The 26,077-nt window shown below is 42.8% G+C and overlaps 1 protein-coding gene across 2 annotated transcripts in view; it reads right to left on the reverse strand.

The window, feature by feature from the left end:
- Positions 1-22,485: 22,485 nt before the first annotated feature.
- The window catches only part of G6PC (glucose-6-phosphatase catalytic subunit), a 4,219-nt gene continuing 627 nt past the window's right edge, over positions 22,486-26,077 (reverse strand). The window contains exons 2-5 of one of the 2 annotated variants that reach the window (XM_018563601.1): positions 25,657-25,766; positions 25,302-25,389; positions 23,395-23,528; positions 22,486-23,125 (exon numbers count right to left, since the gene is read on the reverse strand). In XM_018563601.1, coding sequence (XP_018419103.1) covers positions 22,614-23,125; positions 23,395-23,528; positions 25,302-25,389; positions 25,657-25,766 — 844 coding nt within the window. In that variant the 3' untranslated portion in view covers positions 22,486-22,613. Of the gene's footprint in view, positions 23,126-23,394; positions 23,529-25,283; positions 25,390-25,656; positions 25,767-26,077 lie in introns of both variants that reach the window. The other variant, XM_018563600.1, reaches the window with a different exon arrangement.

Genomic DNA, 26,077 nt, shown 5'->3' on the forward strand with positions numbered 1-26,077 from the left:
TCTAACCAGGGCTGTGTGTGGTCTCACCATGGCTGTACGGTGTCACAAGGGCTGTGCGTTTTCACCAGGGCAGCATGCAGGTCTCACCATGGCTGCGCTGTCTCACCATGGCTGTGTGGTCTCACCATGGCTGTGCGATGTCAGCAGGTCTGTGTGCAGGTCTCACCAGGGCTTTGCGGTGTCATCAAGGCTGTGTGGGCTCACCAGGGCTGCCTGCGGGTCCCACCAGGGCTTTACAGGCGGGTGCAATCGCACCATGGCTGTGCCATGTGCAGACTGACTGATCCTGATCTGCTCTGATTCCCCCCACACCTGCCGCAGCCCCACACAGCTCAGCTGCTATCCACTGCCCGCCCACGCCGCAAAGGAACGGAGGAGGGGAGTCTTCCAAGCTGATGCCGGCCCTGCATACAGGAGGAACAGGACCCTGCAGTTTTCCTGTGTTTGTCTGACGTCAGGAGTCAGGACCTGGTGGTGCACTGGTGTCACCCCCGGCGGGTATTACCAGTGATGCCGCTGCCATTGTGGATGGAGTGGGGTAGGCATAAGACATTTGTCCCAGGAAAAAGGAAGAAATTCGTCCTTGTTTACACCTTTTTTACATAAAAGCAGTGCACTGGTGTCACCCCCGGCGGGTATTACCAGTGATGCCGCTGCCATTGTGGATGGAGTGGGTTAGGCATAAGACATTTGTCCCAGGAAAAAGGAAGAAATTCGTCCTTGTTTACACATTTTTTAAATACAAGCAGTCCCTGAGTTACAGGACGTTTGTAGACGTGCAGACGAGGAGTGGGTCTGGTTCGTAGTACAGTACCTCCTGTACATTACAGGAAGTTGTTAAACATGCAGACAAGGAGAGCCTGCCTCTTCTTCCTGGTCTGGTACTGTACATTACAGGAAGTTGTTCCCTTCCCTATGCTGTCCAAAACGTAAACAATTTTTTGGCTGGAGTTACACTTAAAAAAATGTACCTGTTCTGACTTACATACAAACTCAACTTAAGAACAAACCTACAGACCCTATCTTATTGCATCTCATCTGAATATAAAACCCATGACATCATGGCAGGCTGCTTCATTCTCTGCATAGAATTTCCCTTAGCCAAGCTTCACTTACATTTGTTCTTTGACAGTGGAAGACCACAAAGCCCTCTACATGTCCCAGTTTCTGCACCTACTCTATATATACAATATATACAGTGGTACCTCGGTTCACGAACTTAATTTGTTCCACGATTCTGGTCGCGAACCGATTTGGTCGTGAACCGAATCAAAATGTGATCAGACCGCAATCTCGACTAGAGGAAGCCATGGCCATGTGTCAGAGCAGAGAAGATTGTGTTCATCACCCGAAGCGGAGTTCGCGAACGGAAGCAAAATTTTTCCGAACTTCCTGTTCGCGAACCGAATTGTTTGCGAACAGAAGCGGTTTGTGAACCGAGGCACCACTGTGTATATATATATATACTGTGTTTATGTGTAGGTGTGTAATATATATGTTGTGGCAGTGCTTGCCAATGCCACGGAGTATGCTGGCAACACAATCACCCAGGACTCTCAGCCAGAGGGGCTGAGAGGTTCCAGAACTAAAATAGTTAATAGTTTTTCAGGGAAGAAGCTGGCCTGTCAGTTTCCTCCGGTTTTTTCTGGATTATAACTGGGATCTGGATCTCTGGAGATTTCTTAGGGTTCTGGGTGGGATGAAATCTCCAGTCCTGCGGTTAGGTGTTGCCAGGGATCAGGTGGCTGAGAGCAACCTCATTAAGAGCCCAGACCAGAGCTCAAGGGAAAGTTGGTGGTGTGTGCTGGAGGCACACGAGGGTCAAGCCAAGCCAGTGGTGTGTGCAGGAGGCACACGGCCAAAAGCAGACTCGGGTGCGTGCTAGACGCATGTGGAACAGCCAGGGAAGGCTGGGGAAGGACGGTGACCCAAGGAACCTGGTGGACACACTGCTGAGAGAGCAGTGTGAGTGCTCACGAGGGGTGAGCAGTGTAAGTATCACACAGAGGTGTGCTCAAGACTGTATATGCTGAGGAAAAGCAGATTATTATAAGAAGCACATGAACTGGTATGTTTCATTTATATTGAAGAGGAATAAAGACTGTCTTGTTTATGTTCAATTTGGCTTCAAGACTGGTCCATAAGCACTCACCATTGGGCAATATTCCAATATTCCCCAAACATCACAGTATAAATAATCATTGGTGGGGGTGGGCACAGACCTGTCATTTTACCTCCAGTCTCCCAATGAAGTTAAAGCCAAATTGCATTTAAAAAAGGGTACTGACATGGGACATATTTTTAAAGCAGTGACTGCGAATCAATCACTGTACTGTAAAACACATACACCAGGACAAGTCACCTGCAGTGAATGTTTGCTGAATGTCATATTAACTGCTTTATAAATATACCTCTATGTCATCATCCACTTTCATTGTTTTCTAGCAAAAGTGTCCCTATATACTGAACAGTGTAGAAGCTTAAAAAATTCTCATTGGATCAATTAATTCCTATTAATTTGAAATTACTGTGATGATTAGTGGCATGGCATATAATATATAATGTACAGTAGAGACTGGAATTGACTATATATTGTACAACACAGCATACCCATTGTAGTGCACTGTAAAATATAACAAAGCATACAGGGTTATCAGTCTAGTGTATATAACATGCAGTAACAGTGTACAGTGTGAGGCAGTCCAGAGAATGTGATGTATAGCATAGTTTGCATAGTGATGTGGTTTGGAGTATGTGCTGAGTAATGTGGCTTGCGGTATGTAGCATACAGCACAGCTTACAGAGCTCAGTGGCACACAGTCGATGTACAGGGTAAGTATAAGTAGTGCAGTTGCATAAGTATGTTTGTACCTGTCCTGAAAATAAAGCCAACTGTCATTTGCAGCCTGTAGGCCATTGATGCTGGAGGAGGCATTTATGATGGTAAAAATGTAACATGATGTTGCCCTTGTCAACCAAATCCCATTACATTTTGCAATTAAAGCACTCTGCACAAGAATGTTGGTGTAACTGTGGGCACCAGAGTTTGAAACCCATTTACAATGGCCATTTTCCACAAGTTGTCAAAATTAACTACTTGGCAGCACTATAGTGTTAACAACATCACTCATTACTGCTCATCTACAGCACAGAGAACATTGAAATCTTCTGCTAAAGTATGGAGAGATGGGGTGAGTGTATTTGCAAATACCCACAAGATCCTGCTGTATAATCTAATTACAGAGAGTAACTCTAGAAATTTTCAGCTAAGATACAGTATAATGCACATTTTGAAACTTCCTAATTGGCCGATACAAAGTTTACAGTTCATTGCTGAACTTTTTAAAAACGCTATTTAGTTGGCTGTTAATATTGATTAAAGGTTTCAATACACTGTGTCAGTGACTTGAAATAAGTAATATAACAACCTGACCAGCTCACCCATAATTAGCTCTAAGGCTTCTATAGTGAACAGGATCTGTGCGCGCCTGCACATCAGTGATCAATGTCTTTCAAAAAGATGATCAGCACCTCCAATGTAACATGATAAGCCAAACTTTATTTCTTCAAATACAAGCTCTGGTTGGACTGTGAAACTGGTTTGTAATGGTTTTAGCAGAAAAAAATAAAGATTGAGTTTTTATGTTGTGCTACTGCTCTGTCCTCGCTACGTGCTATACTGTGGCCTGTGTGCAGCTTCGCATGCCACTAAACCCTCTTATCCTCCTGTAAACCAGACTGAGTGAACACATTTTGAGGCTTTTCAGAAATTTCTGACAGTGGCAGGTGTGCCTCTGTCAGAATATCCAAGCAGTGACTTCAGCTGATTGGCAGTACAGCAAACTTACAAAAGCTTACAAAAGTATTCACCGTCCTTTGCATTTTTCCTATTTTGTTGCATTACCACCTGGAATTAAAATTGATTTTTTGGGGGGTTTGTATCATTTAATTTACACAACATGCCTACCACTTTGCAAATTATTTTTTATTATGATACAAACAAGAAATAATACAAAAAAACCTGAAAACTTGAGCTTGCATAACTATTCACCATTCACCTCCCCCCCCCCCTTCCCGAGGTCAATACTTTGTAGAGCCACCTTTTGTAGCAATTACAGCTTTAAAGCAAAACTGCATTCTTTAAGGCAAAACTGCTCAGGCTCCTTCAAGTTGGATGAGATTCCAATCTTTAAGTCATACCATAGATTCTTAATTTGATTGAGGTTGGGGCTTTGGCTAGGCCATTCGAGGACATTTAAATGTTTCCCCTTAAACCACTTGAATGTTACTTTAGCAGTATGCTTAGGGTAATTTCCCAGTATTTAGCACCATCCAACATTCCTTCAATTCTGACCAGTTCAATCCCTGCCGACGAAAAACATCCCCACAGCATGATGCTGCCACCACCATGCTTCACTGTGGGGATGGTGTTCTCGGGGTGATGAGAGGTCTTACGATTGCACCAGACATAGTGTCTGGGGAGTCTCCCACATGCCTTCTGGCAAGCAGCAAGCGTTTTTGCCTTTTTTTTTCTGTAAGAAATGGCTTTTTTTCTGTCTACTCTACTATGAAGGCCAGCTCTGTGGAGTGTAGGCTTAAATTGGTCCTATGGACAGATACTCCAATCTCCGCTGTGGAGCTTTGCAGCTCCCTCAGGGTTATCGGCTGACACTTCAGCTCAGTAGAGCCAAAGCAAATGCCTTCGGCTCGGCCGCCTTCGGGTGCTGTACAGGCTATAGTGAATAGCCCGTACAGCAGCCCTTCGGTTCGACTGAACCGAAGAGCTCCGGCAACCGAAGCTAGCCGAATGATCAGACGAAGCTACGGCTGGATTCTTCGGCAGCTTTGTGAATAGACCCTTTAGATTGCACACAGTTGGTCTTTCTTTAACTAATTATGTGAATTCTGAAGGTAATTGGTTTTATCAGATCTTATGTAGGGGCTTCATAGCGAAGGGGGTGAAAACATATGCATGCACCACTTTTCCGTTTTTTATTTTTATAATTTTATTTGTTATTTTCTTGATTTCATTTCACCATTTTAGCCTATTTTGTGTATGCCCATTACATGTAATCCAAATAAAATCCATTTAAATTCCAGGTGGTAATGCAACAAAATAGGAAAAATGCCGGAGGGAAGGTGGGTAGTGGGTGGGGCAGAATTCCGTCACTCACATTGTTTAGCAAGGGTGGGGAATTAAACATTTTTCTTGTTCAGCCTGCAGGTCTGCATGAGAAAAAATATATTACTGCGTGGTCAGATTATATTAGTAGGTGTTAAGGAGATTGTGAAAAATATAACATTTGCAAAGAAAAAAGAGGTCTGGACTGTCTTTGATGGCCAGTCACATGACCAATGCGAAGGCATCGATATCATGGGCTCTACTGATGGGCATAATCACTGTTCAAGCAGAGCGACTGGCTTGCTGTCCCCCGAGAACATTAATCTGAGACAATGTGAATGGAGACCAGTAATATAATGCTCCAATCAGATAAACAGATTTATTGAATATTTATTTTACTTGACTGCATTTATTCATGAAAAGTAGTCTGATTTACAGAGAATTCTACAATTTGGAAACCATAATCACCAAAATTTATGGATGTTCAGTGACCTAGGTCTAGAGACAGGGTTGCAGTAACTTTCACAGGTAGCATACATCCTTTCTGCATGCAGTATACCCCTGCAGGGTGCATGCTCAGAGCACAGAGATTCAAATGACATAAGCAGCCACTAGCCCCTCCCCCTGCCCAGTGCTTCAGGAAAGATGTGTAGGTGACATATATAAGTAACAGGGTTATTCACAAAAGGGTGAAGAGTTTGGAGAAGGCAGGAGAAGTGAACAATCACTTGGGGGCCACTCACTTGGGGGCCACTCGACAACTTTTTTCTCCCATGGGGGCCGCTTGCCAAATTTCATACTTTAACATAAAATGTAACTATACAGTATACGGTTTGGTACTACGGACACTAATATACTCACAATAAGGCCCCATTCATACCTGTAGGTTTAGGTGCGATTAGGGATTCCTGCATCAGGAACTTGCATTTTCCTGAAGCAGGAATCACTAATCTGGCATTTACAAGTGACAGCTGTCACCCATTCAAGTTAATGATCAGGTGACAGCAGCTGCATGTAAACGCCTGCCCACCGCATTTAATGGTATGTGATATGATTACATGCAGTTAGAAGACAATCGATGCGCCCAGGGCAGGGGTGGACTGACAACACATGGGGCCCCCGGGCAATACGAGTTGATGGGGGGCCCCCTTGTGCTCCGCCCATATGCAAGCCCCACCCATAAGCCGCACCTACCCACAAGCCTCACCCACATATACATTCTTGTGTTATAGAAATGATTTCCCCACACTTTTTTCAAAATAGCTGGTCTATTCACTAAAAGGTGAATTGCGGGGGAATTGGTAGGAGAATTTAAAAATCTAGACCAAAGCAAGTGATTTAGAAAATTAGCTAAATGGTAGAATTTTGAGAATTGAGAGTGAAACTGAATAATCTAGGACTGGAGTGGGGATTTGGATGAATATTACACGTGAGGTATGCAAACCTCTGTCCCCCCCCTTCTGCTTCGGTGCATGTGGTAAGACCCCCGTATGACCAGAATAAATGCACGGCATATCTCACAACCGAATAAATGCACGGCATATCTCACAACCGAATAAATGCACGGCAGACCTCATAACAGAATAAATGCACGGCAGACCTCATAACAGAATAAATGCACGGCAGACCTCACAACAGAATAAATGCACGGCAGATCTCATACCAAAATAAATGCATGGCAGTCCTCACACCAGAATAAATGCACGGCGGACCTCGCACCAGAATAAATGCACGGCGGATCTCGCACCAGAATAAATGCACGGCGGACATTGCACCAGAATAAATGCACGGTGGTCCTCGCACCAGAATAAATGCACAGCGGACCTCGCACCAAAATAAATGCGCGGCGGACCTCGCACCAGAATAAATGCACGGCGGACATCGCACCAGAATAAATGCACGGTGGTCCTCGCACCAGAATAAATGCATGGCGGAACTTGCACCAGACTAAATGCACGGCGGACCTTGCACCGGAATAAATGCACGGCGGAATGCACACCGGAATAAATGCACAGCGGTCCTCACACCAGAATAAATGCTTTTTTTGTAGTATTTATATTTTTTTTATTTGTTGTCACAATCTGCTGCCAGTAAATAGCAGCTTAAAAAACTGGGCTTAACAGTGCTACAACATGTGTGCTAATGATCACTGGTTCACAATCCCAATAAACACATTTTCTTCATTAGTGGCACATGCCTGACACCAGCCTCTTCACCAGCTCAGGGATCTTCTCACCTGGATCTGGTCATGCTGAAGAATTCAAAGGCCAGGGACAGGGCAAGAGCCCGGGAACGAGGGAGCCGAGTCAGTCAGGAGCAGCACGAGACAGGCCCTGCCCAGCCGCTTTTGTCGCCAAACCAGGAGCTGTGTTAAAGCGGCCAAACCAGGAGCTGTGTTAAATCGGCAACGACAGGGTATGGTGGGCCTGGGGGACACATGCTGCGCCGTACATCCGTGCGGGCTGGAAGCGAAAGAGTTAGTGACGGGCCCCCTCATGGCCACGGGCCCTCGGGCACTGCCCAAATGCCAGAATGGTCAGTCAATCTGTTAACTAGAAAACTCCTTCTCCCATGTCTGGGCTGAACAAATCCAAAGAGCAAGGTAGCCAACTTTTGCAGGGAGGAGGCTGTGAGGAGGCTCGATCAGTGGTGATTGATTGTTAAGGTCTGCTGCAGTCTGCTTACTAATCAATCCGAGTGCAGGCACAGAAGCAGCTCTGCGGTCTGCATCCAACAGAGATGCAGACCGTGTAGCTGCTCCTGCATGTCAGATACCTGGTCTGTGACCGCGTACCTGACTTGTGAGGTGGCTGCGGGCCTCATAATACCGGCTTGCGGGCTGCAATTGGCCTGCGGGCCGGTAATTTGAAGCCACAGATCTAGGACAACATAGCTGAAAAATTCTCCAATTCAGCTCACTTTCTGGTTCAGCTATGTTGTCCTAGATTGTTCACTTCTCCTGCCTTCTTCAAGTTCTTCACCCTTTTGTTGAATAACCCTGTAAATATTTACTAGGGCTGTTACTGATTAAAATTTTCGTGTTCGATTAATCGGATTTTTTTAAAATCGATTCATTTCGATTAATTATAACGCACATACAGATCCAACTACATTGGCCTATACACATACAGCACAGCAATGAAGTAATAAAATGAACTAGGATCACACTAATCCAGCACGTTATTAATCTCACGTGCCTCACTCAATATGGCGGCCGCTTGAGTGGGGCAACTCAGAATAATAACGTGCTGGATTAGTGTGATCCTAGTTCATTTTATTACTTCATTGCTGTGCTGTATGCGTATAGGCCAATGCCTTGGCTGGCGCTCGTGCAGAAAGTTTTAAGAAAATTTTAATCGATCAAAAATTTTTAAATCGATCAAAAAGATTAACGATTAATCGAGAAATTAATCGTTAATTTGCACAGCCCTAATATTTACTTATGGCACTCACTAAGTCTATCTGTTTTATTCCTCTCCCCTAATGATACTAAGGCTATGACACAAGTGATTTTTGTCAGTTCGATTGCCCATGATTGATTGTGATCTTTAAACATGCAGATGCAGTTGTACAGTATGTAGTGAGTATCAAAACAGATTTGGAGCATTGTGCTTTCATTAATTGCTACATGCTACACTCCATTGTTCCCACTCTACAGTGATATATTGATAATTGATAGTAGGGATGCACCGATACCGGTAGTTTGGTACCGAGTACAAGTACCGATACATTTTTTCCGGTACTCGCCGATACCAATTACCGAGTAACGGAAGTCCCATTCAGATAGTCAGGTGGCGTGTAATGACTCGCCACCTGGCTTCCTGATTAGCCGGGAAGCCGGGCAGCGTGTAAAGAGTCGCCAGCCGGCTTCCCGATTAACTAGAAAGTCCCCTCTTACCTTAGTATGTGTAGCCTGTCATCCCCCGGGGCCTCTCCAGCGAGAATGCAGCCTTCGTCAGGTACCCAGCCCGAGCCGTCCAATCAGGAAGCGGGCGCCGTGTAATGACGCGACACCCTGCTTTCTGATTGGCCGGGAGGCCGGCTCCATGTTCTCTTGTCATGAGATGACGAGGGAGCATGAAGCCAGCTTCCCTGCCAATCAGAAAGCAGGGCGTCGCGTCATTAGACGGCACCCGGCTTCCTGAATGGACGGCTCAGGCTGGGTACTGGACGAAGGCCGCATTCTCGCTGGAGAGGCCCCGGGGGATGACAGGCTACACATACTAAGGTAAGGTAACCTTACCTCACGAGGCCAGCTTCCGGTCAATCGCGAAACCGGGCAGCGTGTAATGACGCGCTGCCCGGCTTCCTGATACCGGAAGTACTCGTGCTAGGCATCAGAGCATTTGGGCGAGTACGAGTACTTGCCCAAATACTCGGAATCGGCACCGATATCGATACTAGTATCGGTATCGGTGCATCCCTAATTGATAGCGATAGAGATCTATTTGATTCTATTTGGATGAAGTTAGGTTGTTTTTAAAAAGATAAAGATAAAGATAAAAAAAAAACAAGTTGTAGTTGATCTGCAATACACAAAAGATGCATAGATAACCTGGATAATTCATTAGAATAGAATAATGTTGATCACAAAAAACTTTGAAAGAGATGTCAGATTTTAAAAATAATTTAGACTGAGGGTATTACAATAAAATAAGATTGTGGAAGGAGTTAAAACGAATACAATGACGACAAAGTATAATAAGTTACTGGAAAAGTGTACAGCGATTTAGAAAAAAAAGTAAACAACAGATTTGGATTGAAAATGGAAAATAAGAGAAGATGATGTGATGATCGTAATGTCTGCAAACCCCAAACCGTGGGGAGAATATGGGGAATTGGTACTGAACTAAATGCCACCCTCATTTTACCCAAAATGCACAAGTTGGTAGCACACAAGATGGTCAAATCAAAATCTCTTGTCTGTGCTAGGCATTTATAGCAAGTTAACACATTTGATAAACCACAGCCCATCTAGGAGGAATGTAGAGAGATTATAAACCTAAAAAATCCAGTGTCTTCAAAATATTTCTGGCAGTCACCGCTCTCTGCAGGGAGATGATTGGGAAGTGAGCAAGCGACAGTATGTGTTCACTCACTTCCCAATCTATAGAGTTGACGTGTGACAATGTCACACATCGGCTCTAACTATGAGGATGAGTGTAAATCACTCACCTCATAGTTCTCCTTTAAGTGTGTATCCTCTGGGCACAATAAAGTACTTCAACACACTTACCACACACTTTGCTTGGGTGGAGTTAGCCCTGCAACTCCCGTTCCAAGGAGAAGGAAAGATGGCTGCATCAGCAGTTGTGGGCTCTTGTTCTACCATTTGCACTGCTGAAGACGATTGAGAGACATTAATGGGCTAGTGACTCTTGCAACATCACATGGACTTGAACTTCAAGTGATCCAAACTCTGTTGATCTCTGTTTTGTAATATATTTTCTGTAAATATTTCTTGCACAGATTTTCATTTCTATTTCATAGATTTTTGTAAATCCTTAAGCTAAATCTCTGAATACTTTAACTAGGAATAACTCTGCTCTTTGAAGCAGCTACCATAGTGTAAACTCTGCTACACTCCTGGCCGTCTAATCAACAAAAGTAACAAATGCATTTGGTCACAAACTTTATTTAAATAATTACTGTTCAATCAGGGGCGCAACTAGAAATCACAGGGCCCCATAGCAAAGTTTTGTATGGGGCCCTGTGATTTCTAGTTACGCCCACCTGATAACCCAAACAGCCCACTTGAGGGTGACCCTGCAGAGCTCACCATAGAACCTCTATGGTGGGCTCTGCAGGGTCTCAGGCGTGCGGTCAAGCCCTCTTACCTGTCAGCCCTGATCCTCTGTCCGCCTCCTTCTCCTACTTGATCGACTCGTCCGTCACTGGGCCCCGCCTCCTCGATCGCCGGACCCCGCCTCCTCGATCGCCGGACTCCGCCTCCTCGATCGCCACACTCCGCCTCCTCCCTCACCGAACTGTGTTCAATATATGTTATGTAACACTGAATTAAAGTTGACCTTAACCCATACCCATATCTTTAAAATAACAACAAACACACTTTAGAAATGTTTAGTAAAGGAGAGATACATTGCAGAACAATGCATGGCAATTCAGTTATGGAGAAAAAAACGGCTGCATGGAGACCACAGGCAATACAGGCACCTTTTTTGAGTTCAGTCCCTCTTCAAAGCAGAAGTAAACTGCCACACCAAACAAAACATTTTTGGCTCCTAGGAGCTTTTTGCCATAATGTGCTAGTATCAGTATCAGGCCTTTTTCTAATGTCACTTTGCTGCAACGGAAATTTGTTTGTAAATATCATCTAACTCATCCGAAGTTAACAGAAATTTGGGGCGGGGATTTGGGTCCGGAAGTCAAATCGTTTCAAATTCGGACCCATAAGAACCCCGAATCGATTGGATTTTCGGGACCTTATTACCGAGAAACTAAATAATAAAAAATTCAAAACAAAACTAAACAATTTTTTTGCTGGTTTACAGGTCTGCTCACTCCAGCAGGCTCCCTCCATCCATAAAACCAGTCTGCTCTAGCTTCCTCTCTAAGGTGCTCCCAGTCGTGGTTGCAAACTCACCTCATCCACGTACAATGCAGGGTTGAATGTGATGGCGCTAAGGGACTGTCCACAACCCGGAGTGCCAGGGAGAAGAGGTGGGGAGCTAGGGTCTGCCGAAGGGGGTAATACCACCTCTTCTTGTACACCTAGACCAAATGAGCATATAACCCTTGCAGTATGGGGGGAGGGAGGGTGGGGCTGCACTGCAAGATGTTTTAGTCCTATGCCCAGAGTTGGGCTTTACGGCAAAATGTGTATTTGCGCACTTCAACTAAATTACTAAGTGTGAAGGAGACCTAAGGGAATTATTGCCCACAGAATTCAGAAGGACATACTGCCTATTCATTGTTTTGATTCCACTTATATTTGTTGAGCTATTTTTAAAATGGTTTCATGAACGCATAAAAAGTAAATACAATTACAGGGCATAATAAGTAAGTGAGATTAGTGGACTAAATATACCATCCTAATAGATAACACCCTCTCAGTAAAACTATCTCTGCACAGCAGCTGTCTGTAAACAGCAAGTGGTCTGTAGCAAAAAAAACTGTCAAGGAAAAACAATGGTCAAATAAGTGCCAGCATGGAACAGCAGCATTCTTTCCATTTGAGAGAAAGCTACCTTCATATAGTATAGCCACCCCTACCCCCTTAGTTACCTAACACAGATTGGGCTCTGGTGTGCACAGGTAGTAGAAAGCTATGCAGGTGGAGTAACCACAGATTCACTGCTGTGCAGAACTTGCTGGGAACCAGGGGTGTAACTAGTGATGGCCACCCAGGGCACATGCCTTGCATCTCCTGTGGGATGCCCCAAGTACGTGAATGTTCACCCAATGCCTGCGATAGTGTGCTATACTAGCATAAGATCACAAGCAGAGGTTTAATGTTGAAAAATGTAAAGTAATGCATTTTGGGGTCAAAAACAGGCAAGAGGAATATATATTAATGGGTACTCCACTTGAACAATTGTTTGCAATGCCAGGCTGTGGCAAACAAAGCAAGCAGAGTACTGTCTTGTACTAAAAAGGGAATGTACTGTAGAGACAAGGCAATAATATTGCCATTTTATAGATCGCTGGTTTGGCCTCATCTGGTGTATGCGGTCCAGTTTTGGTCACCAATCCACAGAAACGATATCCTTGAGCTGGAGAGAGTTCACAGACAGGGCTACTAAATTTAAACTTGTTCACGCTGGAAGTGAGGAGACTAAGAGGGGACATGATTTTTATGTACAAAATGTTTAGTGGTAATGGCAACATCTGCAATAAACTTTTTACTGTAAACTCCGTAACAAGTACTAGAGGTCACCACCTAAAACTGGTGTAGTAAAGATTTAACCACAAGGGGTGTAGGGGCTTTTTTTTCAGTTAGAGCGGTTAAAATATGGAACTCGCTGCCACAAGCAGTGGTATCAGCAGAGAGTATTGAATCATTCAAAAAGCATTTAGATACATTCCGATACATTCCTCAGTGACCGTAACATACAGGGGTACAGGTACTCTTAAAAACAAGATCACACAGAGGTTGAACTTGATGGACCTGTGTCTTTATTCAACCTCCAATACTATGTAACTATGTGACCATAGAGACCAGTCTTCACCTGGGGGCATCAGCTCCCAGGTTTTTTACACAGTCTCCACCTGCTGACACCAAGACACGTTCTCATCAGTGACCTTATTGGTCAATTCACACCAGCAGCTGCGCTACATTTCACAGCTGCTGCGTTTTGGCACACATGTTAAAAATCCACATTTTAGGCCTGAGAATTACATGTATACTTAACATGTTACATAGTTACTTACTACTGACCTCTGCACTCTGTGCTTTACTTATTACTGCCCTCTGTCGGTTCCTTACTTCTGACCTCTGCACTCTGTGCGTTCCTTACTTCTGACCTCTGCCCTCTGTGTATTTCTTACTACTCAGGATCAGGGTTTTGTGTCTTGTTATTTGTAGAATTACATATGAGACAGAAATTAAATTCTATCTCTAGCAGCGGTATATTCCTGGCTGCTGGGATTAAACGCTAGTCTTAAAATATGCAATTTATACAGTTCATTTTTAATTATTGTTTGCATTTTCTTTTATTATGGGTGCAAGTGGCCTCACGTTTGAGTTTTACCTAAGGCCTCAAAAAGTCTAGAGCCACCTCTGCCAATACACTACAATCCACAGACTATCAACTCCCTAAAGTACTCCAACACCGATAACATGCGACATGCTGCCTCTGGTGATGCTAGACTCCAATCCTCTTGTTGCCTCTCAGGTGCTGGCTTGGCTGTTCTCCAGCTAAGCAATCAATAGTTGCAGCAACCGCAATGCCGCACACCGGGATGCAAATGATTATTCTATATTAAACAGCCAGCAGTAACTCGCTCTTTCGCCTTTCATGCTAAGTCTAGCCCTTTCTCAAAGAATAACAAAATCACACACCATTATATAGAAACATTCATTAATCATGACTATTAACCCCTTCACTCTTCAAACATATTCCGTTCCAAGTACAAAAACATATATATAAAGTTAAAAAGATATATACTGGGGCGTGGCTTGCCAATGGCGACGTGAGGACGTGACTCCTTGGAGCTCTGCATCTCCCGGCACCGGCCTAAGCTCTAGCGGACGTTATTCTCCCCCTTCTCTGGATGTCTCGGGTGCCGGGAAGTCAGCTGTGCCTCCGGAGTTCCCGACAGTCAGATTTGGCTGATTTTTTTCCCCCCGCGGGTACCGCGAGCCGACCGGAGGATACGCGACACATGGCGTCCACCCGCTCCACGGCAGCAGGCCCCACTCCGTCCAAGACCCGGAGTAAAGTGACAGCGCCGCCCGTGGAAGTGGTAAGTCGGCCGGGCGACTGGCAACCATCACCGATCCCCTCACCGGCACTCTCCCTGGCCGCATCGGATGCCCGCCCTGACATAGAGGTGGATGAGGGGGGAGACTGGAGATGTGTTTACATTTATTATGCTAGGTTTAGGTGCCGCTCTGATGCATCTCCTACACTGTTATTGTTCTCAATCACTGTTTGGTGCTAACTTCACCCCCATAGGTTGCACGCTCACACCCTATCCATACAGGGGTGGGCGTGACCCACAATAAGGTTTTAGCTGACCTGTAGTCGGTGTCAGCTACTTCTTCTTTTTGTTCTCTTTCTCTCTATTTTCTCTTCTCAGGAGCGTCTGCATCCGCTTTTCTTAAATCTACCTTGACTGCTTTCTTGCTCTCTACCCCTGCTCCATCCCTTCCCTCTGCCCCATTCTCCACCTCCTCCCTCCCCCTGGGCCTCCTACGGGACGGTGGAACAATATGGCTCCCCTCTCGAAATACTCCCTGAACGCCAGGGGATTGAACATTCCCGAAAAAAGATCGAGGCTGCTTTCTGACCTGCGACGAGCCGGAGCGCAGGTGGCTTTCATACAGGAAATACCCCTCTGGAAGACACATGAGTACTACTCCCTCCATGGAACGCAATTACCCTACGTCATCTGTAGTTTTTGAGTCCGGTGTGAGGTATGCCGGCTAGTTGCACTGTCCCAATGGGGGATACCGGGGGAAAGAGAGGAGACCACCCCCCTCCCTCTGTTTTCTCTTCCTCCTTTCTTTTTCCACACCTGCCTTGACCTTCTCTAACTGCTCTTCTTTTTACCTCATATGTAGACTATTATGCAGCCACCCGATTGAATTGTTGTTGGTCACTCGGGGTCCATGGCCTCCGAGCGTGGGGCTCCGCACTAGCAAGAAGTCAGGATTTCCCTCTTGTATGTGGGTTGCCCACGCTGATGGCGGGGACCCTGCTCGGTCGTCACCTTAAGCGGGATTGAAAGTGGAACACTCACGGGGGCGGCTGAATTACCCCGTCTGACCAGTGGCATGACTATAATGCTGTAGCTAGACTTGCATTGACTCACTGTGCCGCTGTGCCTTGTACACTACTGTCTCATTTGAGGTCTTGTTACTTATGATGATATGTATACTTTACTCTTAACGTATTACAGTTGGCTGCCTGCGTGCAGACCTATGCATGCAATACTTGTGTCAGTTTGCATCTTTGATTAATAAAGCTGGATTTAAAAAAAAAAAAGATATATACTGTATCACATAAATATTCATCACAGCACTTTCGTTGGAATGTGCATTATGCTGCCTCACAAAGAACATAATATATACATAAATAAAATGTAGTAAAAAAAGAGATACACAAAACAAATGCATATACTTTCAGTGTTATTCATTAAAGGGTGAAGAGTTTGGAGAAAGCAGGAGAAGTGAACAATCTAGGACAACATAGCTGAACTGCAAAGTGAGCTGAATTTGAGAATGTTTCCAAATCAGCTATTTTCATAGATTGTTCACTTCTGCTTTCTCCAAACTCTTCACCCTTTGGTGAATAAACTTTTTAGATTCACAGCATGCCATCTAGTGGTAAAACTGATAAATTATATGCTGCTATAATATCTACCATGCAAAGTTACTGCCAAATACAGAGATATACCATACATAAATATATGCTCTTAAGGATCTATAAATGATCCAAGATCAGAAAAACTCCAAATAAACTGGCAACCTTGTGTTGCATATGAATTAGTAATATACTTGATATGCATGTCCATGTATATTGTGTTATATACTGTATTTTTCTTTTAATACATTAATGCAGTACATCTTATATTAATTAAATTGATTTTTTAATCATGTATAGTTTGAGAGGTTAGTTTCGTATTCTGATTTGGATCACGAGTAGTTTTAGCAATCAATTTATTTGTAGCATTATTTATGTGTAATATTATGAGCAGCATGATAAGGGTATAAAAGATCTATTTATATGCAATGGAATAAGGTAATGAGATATTATATTTTCATGATTGTTTATTTATGTGTAGCATATATCATGTTTATAGTGTCTATTGACATTTGTCTATTTATATAAAATATATGTGTAAATAAATGTGTAAAAAAAACTATTGTGGTGCTCTCATCCTTATTCAGTTTTATGTAGTTGTTTTATGATGATCCTTGTTGCCACTCTGGTCATTCAAGATCTGCCCCGTGTTTGAATTAATTCATTTCCCTGCAAACCAAAATAAAACATCCAATGTTTATGAACATTAATGAGATATGTTTAAACTACACCAGGATATGTATCGGTTTTATTGATGCTTGGTCTTAATACTTATATCTGGGCAAAACTTAAAACTTCACAAGATGGTTGATGGATGAAGAGAAAACCTATCCTAATAATTAGGTAAAGTGATCTTACACAATCCTCACATGGGAATGCAAAACCCTCTTAAAGCAGGTCAAATGCAGCTGTCAGTAATTTCTGAATGATCTCAGAAGTGTCTCAAACTGATGTCTAACTGATGCCATCGACACAAGCCCAAAGTCAACATGGGCCCTAAATAGGATGGCCACCTTTTTTTTTGAGAATATAGAGAAGAGAGCAAGAAGAGGCAGCCAGGAGAAAGAGCAAGAAGAGGCAGCCAGGAGAGGGAGTAGGGAGACCGACCGGAGGCTTATAGAGGACTATAAATCCCAGCAATACATTGTACAGCAATACAAAATAATATGAAGCTACATACTCTGTGTTGTTCTGGGGTGGTGCTGTGATGTTCCAGGGTCTCAGGTGGCCTATGTGGGGTCTCACCAGGGCTGTGCAGGCTCTCAGGTGGACTCTGCGGGCTCTCAGGTGGGCTATGGGGACTCTCGGGTGGGCTATGCAGGTTCTTTGGTGGGCTATATGGTTCTTGGGATGGCTATATGGACTCTCGGGTGGGCTATATGGACTCTCAGGTGGGCAATGTCCGGTCTTAGGTGGGCTATGCACGCTCTCAGGTGGGCTATAAGAGCTCTCAGGTGGGCTATGCAGGCTCTCAGATGATTGTGTGGGATCTCAGCTGGGCTATGCAGGCTTTCAAGAGTGCTGTGCAGCAGTGGCGGAACTACCGCCGGTGCAGGCGGTGCGGGCGCACCAGGGCCTTGGGCCTGTGGGATGTTTACAGCCGCCAGTGGCTCACAGGAAGGCTGAGGTGGTCCCCAGCAAGGGCGGGACCTCAGGCAGCTGCATCTGTCAAAAAAATTTAAAGTACTGGTATCGGCACTTAGTGTCTTGTGTCCGGGTGTCAGCTGGCCTGAAATCTGGACACAGGACTCAAAAACCGGACTGTCCGGGTGACTCCCAGACAGGTGGCAACCCTAGCCCTAAATAATGTTGAACCTCACCACCATTTTTAAACATATACCCTTGAATATGTCCTCCAGAGCCGGTAGATTTGACGACAGCAAACAGAAGTGGCGGTCGCTCCTCCCGGACCTGGTGGAAGAGGATTGGGGTGATTTTGAGAGCAGCTATATGTCATCTGTAATAGCGTCTAGGGACAGACTGATCCAAATGAAGTTCTTCTACCAGGTCTACTACACTCCCGCCCGGATGCATAGACTCGGCCTACGCCCGACTTCGCGTTGTTTTAAGCGCTGCGGGCGAGAGGCCGACTTCTTGCACTGTTTCTGGGAATGCCCCGTCATAAGAGCCTTTTGGTCGGAAATCACTTCCTTCATGGAGGTCAGCCTCGGCTTCCCCAACATTTGCAACCCCTCATTCTGCCTCCTGGGTATCTTTGGGGAGCTAGCACTGGCCTCCCGTTCTCAGACACTTATCCGCCTCCTGTTATTTTATGCCAGGAAAACCATTCTCCTGGTCTGGGGTAGCCAGACGGCCCCCACCCTGGGCGAATGGAAAAGACTGATCAATCAAGCACTCCCCATTTATAAACTAACATACGAGCAGAGAGGTAACCCGACACGCTTTGGCCGCATATGGGACCCATGGCTGGCCTCCTCAAACACAAATTTGGAAACGGGGTAGTACTACTAACTTTTGGCCCTGAGTTCCCCAGTCCTGGACCTATGAGTCCTAGGCGATACTCTTGGGTCGGCTGATATATGTGGTTGAGTTGGTTTCTCAATGTTCCGTGATACCCATCTTAGAGCTTTATCACCATGTCTTGAACCTGGTATATTGCATTCACAGCTTGTGTAACCTTGTAACCTCATGACAAACATAGTGAGTGTACTGATGTGTAAATGCCTGGGTTATGTTGACCCAATTGTTGTTTGTGATGGTGTTGTTGTTATCATTGTTGTGTCTCGGACACTTGCAAAAATCAATAAAAATTATCTATAAAAAAAAAAGATGAAATGCATGCAGATATAAAAAACTAGTGCAGTTATGTAATGCCCATACCATAAAATAACAAGGAACATGCTGCCAGCAGAAGAGAGCATAGTGAGCAGAAGAATGTGCTCTGTATCCTGCTGTTTCTCCTTCACTGTCATAACACAGATTTGAGGAAGTGAGGTGACCAGGCTTTAATTCTTACAGCATTTCTAAAGCTAAACATTTTTGTATAGAGTAGGAAAGGGTCAGTAACCCTGTCAGATTTGTATTACTGTTGGTGTCCCCATTGGGGAGATTCAACCAAGGATGCCACCAACTAATCGAAATAATCAATTTTCATTGATAATGAGTAACATCGTCAACGATTCTCATTATTCATTAGTTGGTCTGGGTGCCCTAGTTCTCTCCTCCGCGCTGGGAGCCAGTGCACAGCGGTGAGGAGAGCTCCACCAAACCTCTCCCTCCCCCAACAAATATTTGTGAAAATTTGCTATATTCAAACATTGCGGTGATCAGTAGTGATCACTACAATGCTTGTAAATAACTGAGGACGCAATATTCAGATACGGTGTCCCCAATTATGAATGACTACATCACTTCTTGTTCATTCATGATTGTGGACATATTGAAGGGAATGTATCAAAACTGGAGCAGACAAAATCCGGAGCAGCTGTGCATGGCAACCAATCAGCATCTCTCTTTCATTTTCAAATCTTAACTAAACAAACTGAAGAGAGAAGCTGATTGGCTGCTATGCACAGCTGCTCCAGATTGTGTCTGCTCCAGTTTTGATAAATTCCCCCCAGCATCTCTTTACTATCTCCATGATTTATGAAGGAAGCCTCTGTATTGAGTGACGCCTGTTGATTAAGTGTTGGGGCTGCAGAAAAAGAGACTGAGGGCTTTATTTCAAAAGGGAAATATCAGCGGTCTGTTTAGACCCCTGATATTTCCCCAAAGTCCTAACCATAAAAAAGAGAAAATAGTTTAAAAAAGAAGAAAAGCCCCCCTCCCTCCCCCCCAATTATTTAAAAAAGAAACAGAAACTAAAAAAGGTGGGGAAAAAAGTCACTTTTGGTTTCGGCCTGACATATTCTGGTGAGGGAGGTTCGTTCTGGTGCCATTCATTTCAGTGGCACCCCAAATGCTCCTCCCACCTGCAGTGTGATCGCCCGCACCGGAACATGCACTACACAAAATTGTGCATGCAGTTTAGTCTGAAGTAAACTTTATGTTTGTAACACTTCATTTTTTTTTATCCGATTAATAATCCAATTAAAAAAATATTAGGCCAACTAATCGATTATGATGAATAATGATTAGTTGCAGCCCTAGATTCAGCCTCTTATTTTGTCCTGGTGACTTTTTCACGAAGACTGAAAGTAAGCATAAAGGAAAGGAAAATGTTAATTGTTAACAGAATAAAAAAAGAAGGCAAGTTTTCCAATGGGCCCAATTGTTGGAGTTACAACCATCTAATAAAAGGATTTACTTTTGGGGAATTTTCCCACTGCTTCTTGTTTTGTCTATCGGACCGGAAAGGGAAGGAATACTTGCAATTGGAACACAGATCACAGAAAACTGACAGGGGTTTTAAACCTTTCCTGCACTATCCAAAACAAAAAAATGTCTTAGATTTCTATATACATTAACTGCAGTAGGAAAAAGTCAGTTCACAAGCTGGTTCTGGTGTCTGGTGGGACTATGTATATCACATGATTAGTCAAACACAAATCTTTGGGAAGTTAAAATAGTTCCTATTTATGCATTTCATCTAAGTGTTTATGTGTCTGTCTTTAGTTCAGTGTTGTTGTTGAAGCAGAACTCCGGGCAAAAGCATATTTTATATATAATATATAGAAAACATAATGAGGGTAATTTATCAAAACTGGAGCAGACAAAAACTGGAGCAGCTGTGCATGCCAACCAATCAGCTTCTCTCTTTCATTTTCAAATCTTAACTGAAGAGAGAAGCTGATTGGTTGCCATGCACAGCTGCTCCAGTTTTTGTCTGCTCCAGTTTTGATAAATTCCCCCTGTGAAAAGAATGTGATGACACCAGGATCCTTAGACCACTGCAGTGAAGAGGGTGTGAGGCTGGAACGAACAGTCTAAGAGCAAGCCATATTCGAGGATCAGGTGAGTCTAACTTTGTTTTTTTCCTACCTAGGCACAAAAAAGCAGTTAACCCTTGCATTGAATTTTGGGGTAGCCCCACTGCAAGGTTTAATAAAACTTTTGCCCGGACTATTTCTTTAAGATGGAAAGTATGCACTACTAATGTGAATAAAATAGCAATGCAGAGCAAAAAATACATTATAGAAGGATTATGTAAAACTGACAGATATATAGTGCAATGACTGAAAGATGGTATGATGCTGGGCCGGTAATAAAACAAAATAGCACTAGCATGAAGTGGTGAACAAACATGCAAACAACGTAGCTTTTCTCTGACTTGTTAAAGAAGATCTATACTCTGGTTTACAAAACTGTACTGGCTGAAAATTACCTGCAACCCCCAGGGGCTTAGCCCAAAGATGCTTTCAGATAAACCGAATAGAATGATAAGATTGCATCATTTTGACAATTTTTTCTGGTTTGCCTGAATCATTAAGCAAAATGTTAACATTTACAGGAACAACAAATATTACAAAAACAACTTCATGGGTTTCACGTTTTTATTACAAAATATCATATTTAAAACATCTCCAATGAATATTACACAATTAACTATTCAACAATGGACAGCACAACCCAAAACCTAATGGTGCTGGTGCAAATAAATAAATATATGAAAAAATAGATGCTAAAAGTAACAAAACAACAAAAACATTTTAACATAAAGTGACAATTAAAATGTCAACTCTTTAATGGTGGAAGGGGGCATTTACTGAGCACCTTTTTGCTGGCCAGGAGGTATTGTATGTTTGTCTCAAACTACCTATGCTAACCAATACCTAAAAATTAAATTTTTATATACTGCTAAACTGGCTGAAGCCAAACCATGTTGACTTGCCAAATTAAAAATGGATGTTTTAGCAAATAACATACTCAGTTATTCCTTTTGAACAGCAGGCTTTAATAGCACTGTTTAAATACTATCAATCTGTATACTGCAAGCCATCTACCAGTCAAATGTCTTCCTTCAATCTCAGTAAAAATAAATAGTTTTCTTTACACTGAACTGTTTGGGTTACTTCCCATGTACAACGTGAAGGCTTTTTAGTACAAGAGCACCAATTCTGTAATCTGTGGTATTTGTATTATGAAAAAGGTACTAGTGATCATTAGTTTACATTGCTAGTAAACCATAAATGATGAGAGCTGCAATTGGAGCAAAAATGGACTGAAAAATTTGGAAGGAAGTATTAACGTCCATTACAGACAATGGCTATGATAGTGGTGCCAGAGGTTTTTTTTCAGCATTTCATTCTAATTATTCAGGGGAAATTGTAAAAACATTCTATGCATCCTTAACTTTTTCTGACTCGCTAGCTTGGAAGTTCAAAAGATCCTTCAAAGTTGAACAGTCTGCATAAGCCCCTCAACATTTTTGGAATTCTTTGGAAATCCATAGATGACATCTTTCAATACATTTCCCTTGGATTAAATATTACCTTTTCCAGCTAGACACAAGGTGCGTGCATTTTATAATGGTTGTGTGATGTCTGGACTGTATATACCAACAATAAAATTAGTAAAAACTATATATACTTTGCATATTTACATTAAAGATTCTTTTTGCTCTGTTGATGAAGAAGTTGAGAAACACAGTAAGGGATAATTCCCACAGCAGCCAGGGGTACAGCAGTACTTTTGCAGAATGAGAGAATATAGAAAAGCATCTCCACTTTCGTAGGTGGCTTGAATGAGTCAAAAAGGTGTAGAACAATAAGAGATGCAGCAATGCAGCACATACGGAATGTAAACTCGCTTCCTCTCTTTCCACGGCAGCTTTCATGGTAGAGTTTAGAGCTGAGAGCTAGGCCTAAGCCGAAAAAGATGCCCAGGTTTCTAAAAAGTCCAGCAAAAGGAGTAGTGTCAATATGTATCCATTCAGGTCTAGCACACCATCTTTTTGCCTTCTCCATGGTCCACAGGAGGTCCACACCCGTAGCTTTTAGGATTAAATAAAGGCCGAGAGCAAAGGAGACCAAGAACAATGTAGTCAAGATGTATTTTTTCAGGCTGGCCTTATAGATAGATTGTGTATGATGGAATGCTTCGGCCACAACTATTCCTGTAAAGGTAGAACCAATATCTTAGTGAGATTAAGACAATTTAAATTGGCGGTTATATATAATGTACTTCTTTACAGCATGCATGAAGTAGCAGCAAATTTTACTTATAGAAAAGGACATCTTAGCATTGTAATCAGCAATGTCCCATACAAAATCTTACAAAGCAAAGTATACATAAAATCTAATTCATTCTAAAGTTTAACATAGTATAAACCTTATTTTTTTATTTATAATCTCAATTGTGTAAAAAAATGATTCTTCTGTTTACCTGAGACTACTCCAGCCACTACTTGATGTGGGAAATGTGCAGCCAAAAAGATTCTGGATAGGCAGACACAGATCTGAATGGCCCAAAACCCAGACCAAAGCACTCCTCGCAGGCACCTAAAGCACAGAAAGACACTCTTTATACAATGCATCAGTACAAGCTGCACTACAAGCATCTTATATCATATTTTAGCAAATGTTTTATGTTAAAAGATATGTTTTTTTATTCATATCAACTGATCTGATTCCACATGTAAGTTTTTTTTAACTGCTATGCATAACAAACTTGAAGTTATGCAAATGCCTTGGCTTCAGTACTTTAAATCACTGAACTGGAACAAGTATAAAAAAAATTCTGACTTGGATCTGCTGCATACTTGTTTCAGGTTCTTGCTCAAAAATATTGAAGCTAGGTACAGGCAACTTGCATATTCAGAGGGTGAGCAGTGGTGACCTCCATGGCCTTTGGTAAAAATTGATTTATTAAACTTTCTAATTAAAAAACAGTGAACACATGCTAAAAAAATACTCCTTAGAAATGTTTTAATGTTTCTGAACAGAACAGGTTTACACTTATGGATATTTTTAGGAGATCATTTAAATGTGCGCATACCGTGTTTCCCCGAAAATAAGACACTGTCTTATATTCTTTTAGCCCCCAAAAACCACACTAGGTCTTATTTTCAGGGATGTCTTATTTTTTTTTTTTAAAGTGCACCAAAATGTACAACAATCTAAAGTTATCTGGTATCACTCCGCCTGTCACAGTAACTGGCGCTATAGAGGAAGTATCGGCTTATGCGGCTCTGCTCCCTCGGCCGCTGCAGCCTTGCTATTTACAGCGCCGGCTTCCTTTGCCACCAGGGACAGTGGTAGCAGTGGGGACATCAGACAGTGGACAGCGCGGTAAAGTACGGTACCATTTACCGGTACACATTACAGTACAGTACCATTACATTAAGCAGTGCCTTCAGGGGGACAGCAGTTGGTGAAGTATTGTACTGGAGTGCTCGCTGTCACTGCACTGGCCAGAGGGAGACCCCTGTCATCCTCTTAATACAGTATGTCCTTGCAGGCTGATACCATCTCTCCTGCTCTTCAAGTTCCCCCTCACATGCTACCACCAAACTAGGTCTTATTTTCGGGGTAGGTCTTATATTACAGGAATCTTGAAAAATAGTGCTAGGTCTTACTTTCGGGGTAGGTCTTATTTTCGGGGAAACAGGGTATGTCCACAATGCCAAAATCAGCAAATTAAAGGAATGCAGTGTGCTGCCGTTTCTGCTAAGGTTTGTATTAATAGATGATTTAAGCAAATGTTTAAAGTGATCTTAAAGCTTCAGTTTTTTTTCCATCTAGGAGGCCCGCCTTCTTATAAATTGTCTGTTATTTTTCTTCAAAAAGCTTCTATTCCTCATTTTCTAGTGGGTCCCCGCAGCACTCATCCCCCCGCTCCTGCACGAGTTCCGCCATCAGCTAAGTGGCTGCTATGGAGGCACTTGTGCATGCGTGTTCCCGTAGTGGCTGTCTGCATCCATAGACACATACAGCCCTGCAGCAGGCCACATGCCCCTCTCCTCCCTAAAGGGTGATTGAATGCAATAGGAGCCTATGGCTCCTCTGTCCTCAGTATCCTCCCTCGCAACCAGGAAGTTGCTTCGGGGACTAGCAGTGGTGATAGTGCTGACCAGTAAGTGTGGGGAGGACAGGGGAACACAAAAGAGTACTGATTGTTTTTTACCTTAATGCAGAGAATTAATTAAGGTAGAAAATGATCAGTCTGTAATACTACTTTAATGTTATATGTCAGCATGAGATCCATAATACTAATTTATTATATATTTTCTTGCTGCATTATATGATAAAATACATAAACATTTGTAAACTTACCAGCTTTTTAATGATGACTCCCTTTTCTTCAGCATGATTGTAAGTATGGAAGTAACCATGACATAATAAATTCCAGCAGACCCCATGGCATGACCTGAAGGGCTTCCTGCAATAACAAAACAAAAAAAAGTCAGTGTCTGTTTGCAGAACCTCACTCGTCAGAAAACACCTCTGGTTGAAACAACCACAAAAAAAAGAGAAAGACAACTTAGGAGCGGTAGAGTGTTTTTTCTGCTCTCTTAATTTTTTTTTTTTTTGCTGTAGCCACCAGTTTTGTGACAACTAATCCATCAAAAAACCCTTAAATAAAAAAAAAACATAGCCCTTATTTTAATGTGTTGTTTTGTAATGAATAACTACTAGTTTCTATTACCTGGTCCAGTTTCACATGTTACAGGATACTGTTCAATGACTGGAGCAGATGTGTTTCCATAGTGATCAGTTTCATGAACCCACCAATATGGTCTTTGTCCAAAAAGAATCCTGCAAGCAAAATAATAAAAAAAAACACAATGAAAAGCAATATCTAACACAAATGTAATACATACAATGTGTACAGTTGTCAGATTTGTATGTGGTGAAATTGCAACATGCAAAATTATTATTACTAGTACTTTAAAATATTTGGCATTTAAAAGAAACAACTGCATGTGACTTATTGTATTTAGTATGTCATTAAAAAAAGTCAATAGGAACATTAGTTAGAGGTGTCCCAGATTTGCATTTTCCCTATTAATACAAGACTCAGGAGGTAAAAATGTGGTTTCTTCAAAATATAAATAAATTGATATTTA

Source organism: Nanorana parkeri, unplaced genomic scaffold (assembly GCF_000935625.1).
Source record: "Nanorana parkeri isolate BGI_ZX_2015 unplaced genomic scaffold, ASM93562v1 scaffold679, whole genome shotgun sequence".
Taxonomy (NCBI): domain Eukaryota; kingdom Metazoa; phylum Chordata; class Amphibia; order Anura; family Dicroglossidae; genus Nanorana; species Nanorana parkeri.